The following is a 2,974-nucleotide window of genomic DNA, read 5'->3' as shown; positions in this document are numbered from 1 at the left end:
TTTTTTTGGGGGGGGGGGGGGCGGGGAGGTGTAGAGGGTGGGTGAGCGGCAGGCCTCTGGCTGCCCGGCAAGTCGCTTCGGGGCGCTGATGCCAAGCACGAGCCCGACGCTGCTGCACTGACGCAGGCCAGGCAGGCAGCCTGTCGGCTCGCAAGCGGACGGCTGGCAGAGCAGGGGGCGCCGCAGCGGGCACGGGGGGGCACCTTGACGTGAAGGTATTGCACGCCGTCGACGTGGAAGGCGGGCGGCGCGTCCCTGCCCTCGCCGTCCCAAAACTTGGCCTTGCGGAAGAAGACCTCGGCGCTGCTCTGCAGGGGGAGCGATTGGGGGGAGGCGAGGGTGAGCACGCGCCAGGCAGCAGCCCCCCAGCGGCTGCCAGCCGCCGGTGCCCGCCGCCGCCACCAGCGGCCACCCACGCCGCGCCTTGGGGACGTTGCCTTTGAAGTCCTTGAAGATGATGGTGTCCCCCCGGGGGGACAGCAGGAAGACCTGGCTCAGCATGGCGCCGGGAGCGCGGTCAGATCACTGCGCCTTGACCTTCTTGCCGAAGGAGACCAGGGTGATGATGCCGTTGACCACGGCGTTGATCAGCACCACCGCGGGGATGAAACCGGCGACAGCAGCCAGAGCGATGTAGAGGTCCTCCCGAGGAAATGGAAGGGGATAGCCGAAAAGTTCATCCACGGGCTCCCACTCCATGGTGCATCGGTGGAGGGGGAGCGCTCCGCGCGCCTGAACATGCCAGAGCTGTCCTGCGGCGGCGCGGCGTGCAAACCGCGGCCGGCTGATGAAACTCCAGCTGCAGCAAGCTGTCAAGACCCTGCAGCCTCACGCTTCGCCGCGCCACGTTCGTGTCGAGTTGTGTGCACCCCTGAGCCACCGCCCACGCTCTGATGGGCAAAGTGGCCCTCCGGTTTGAAGTAGAAGCGAGCAGCGATGGACTTTGACGACGATCTGGACAGCCTGCTGGACCTGGAGAATGAGATAGCGGAGGAGGGGACCCACAAGCGCAGCCTGGCAGACCTGCAGTCCCAGCAGGATGCCGCGCGCTGCCTGGCAGGTGTGTTTGCCAGGGCGGTGCTGTGGGGTGCGATCTGCGCTCCAACCGTGCGTTCCGCGCAGCCCTGAAGCCCCGCCGCCGCCGCCGCCGCCGCCGCCTGATGCAGACCCGCCTGGCGGCAAGCGGGCCCGGGTGGACGGCAGCGCCGCCCCACCCCAGCCTCGCCCGCTGCCTGCCGACGACCTAGATGATGAGCTGCTGGCACTGGCGGCGGCAGGGCAGCCCTCGCCGCAGCACACGCTCAACACGTACCGGGCCATGGGGGAAACCGAGGAGCAGGGCCTGCTGCTGGCGCTGGCCGCCGACTCCCAGCCCTCCATGGCACCACGCCGCGGCGGCGCCAGCTACCGCGCATTCACCACCACCACTGGCCTCACGATGGGGGCCACGGAAGAGCAGCAGCAGCTGCTGGCGCTGGCCGCACCCACGCAGCCCTCGCAGTCGCAGGGCGGCGGCGGCGCCAGCGTGGCGGTGGTGCGCCCCCCAGCAGCTACCAGCACTCGCGGCGCCGGTGGTGGCGCCGACGATGATGATTTTGATCTGGATGAGCTGCTGGATGAGCTGCTGGATGAGGAGCTGCAGGAGCAGGCGGCGGCGCGTGGCGGCGGCGGTGGCGACGCCAGCGCAAACGCCGGCGGCGGCGCCCAGCCAGGCGCGGCAGCGGCGGCGGTAGGCTCGGGGCAGCCGCCGGCAGCGGGGGCGGGGGCGGCAGGCGGGGCGCAGGCGGCGGAGCCCGAGTTCTTGCTGCCTGCGCGGCAGTATGTACCGCCTGCCAGGGAGGTGTACCGCATCAGCGGCGCCAGCCTGGCCGTCACCGCTGAGAACGGGGAGCGGGTGTACTGCCAGCTGGAAGCGCCACAGCCGCCGTGCTCCACCGTCGGCACCACGCGCAGCAGGTGCGGCCCCGCCTGCTCACTCCTGCGCCTCCCCGCCTGCCCTGCGGGCGCAACCACCGACGTGCCACATGCCACAAACATGCCGCATGCTAGCTCCCAATCCCCGCCTAGCTCCCATCCACCTCTGCCCCCGCCACCACCTGCCAGACCCTGCCATGCAACACCCTGGTTGCCTGCCCACCCTTCCTACCCACCCTGCGCAGGAGCCTAGATGTGGCGGGCCTGCTGCGGCGCGCCCGCGGCGGCCTGCTGTCAGACCCCATCTCAACTCTGCTGGCGGCCGTGGAGCAAGACCAGTACGACCGCGCCGTGGCAGAGACCGCCGCGGCGGCAGCCACGGCCTCGGCCGCTGCCGCCGCCGCCGCGCAGCACCAGCCGCGCACGCCCGGCGGGCGGCGGGGGGAGCGCGGCGGGAGCGGCGGCGCCGCGGGGCGCTCCTCTGCTGCGCTGTGGGTGAAGAAGTATGCTCCCAAGGGCTACATCGACCTGCTGAGCGACGAGCAGATCAACAGGTGCGTGGGGGTGGGAGCAGGGGTCCGCCTGGCTGCGGCACGGGCGCGCTGGCAGGCCGCTCCTGGAGCAGAGTAGCAGCAGCATGCGGGAGTGCAGTGGCTGAGCTGCGGCCTGCTGCCCGCGCGTGTGTCGCCGCGCGTCCCTGCGCCGCGGCGGCCCCTGCGTACCTCTGCTCACCGCCTGGCTGCCGCCCTGGCCTGCGGGATGCCCTGCCGCGTGGCGCCGCAGGGAGGTGGTGCGCTGGCTCAAGGGCTGGGACCCGTGCGTGTTTGGCACCGCGGCGCCGCCCCAGCGTGCGCAGCAGCGCCGCGACGGCTTCCCCTCCCGCCTCGCCGCGCACGGCGGCGCCGGCCAGCAGCAGCCGGGGCAGGGGGGCGGCGGGGGCGCCGCCGACCCGCTGGGGCGACCCGAGCATAAGATCATCCTCATCGCCGGCCCGCCAGGTGTGCGGGGCTGCCTGGGGGGAGCAGCTATGGGTGCGCCTGCATGTGCAGGTGGCGGGTAC

The 2,974-nt window shown here is 72.3% G+C and overlaps 2 protein-coding genes across 2 annotated transcripts in view; one reads left to right on the top strand and one right to left on the bottom strand.

The window, feature by feature from the left end:
* The window catches only part of CHLNCDRAFT_140708 (hypothetical protein), a gene marked incomplete at both ends in the record, with an annotated part of 4,348 nt that extends 3,649 nt beyond the window's left edge, over window positions 1-699 (bottom strand). Inside the window, 2 exons of the mRNA XM_005850607.1 lie at window positions 204-308; window positions 538-699. Of these exons, the coding sequence (XP_005850669.1) occupies window positions 204-308; window positions 538-699 (267 nt within the window). The remainder of the gene's footprint in view (window positions 1-203; window positions 309-537) is intronic.
* A 237-nt stretch (window positions 700-936) lies between these two features.
* The window catches only part of CHLNCDRAFT_50360 (hypothetical protein), a gene marked incomplete at both ends in the record, with an annotated part of 6,503 nt that continues 4,465 nt past the window's right edge, over window positions 937-2,974 (top strand). The window contains 4 exons of the mRNA XM_005850890.1: window positions 937-1,060; window positions 1,167-1,956; window positions 2,160-2,468; window positions 2,698-2,914. Of these exons, the coding sequence (XP_005850952.1) occupies window positions 937-1,060; window positions 1,167-1,956; window positions 2,160-2,468; window positions 2,698-2,914 (1,440 nt within the window). The remainder of the gene's footprint in view (window positions 1,061-1,166; window positions 1,957-2,159; window positions 2,469-2,697; window positions 2,915-2,974) is intronic.

This window comes from Chlorella variabilis (assembly GCF_000147415.1).
Source record: "Chlorella variabilis unplaced genomic scaffold CHLNCscaffold_3, whole genome shotgun sequence".
Lineage (NCBI taxonomy): Eukaryota > Viridiplantae > Chlorophyta > Trebouxiophyceae > Chlorellales > Chlorellaceae > Chlorella > Chlorella variabilis.
This window is presented reverse-complemented; position numbering and strand designations above follow the sequence as displayed.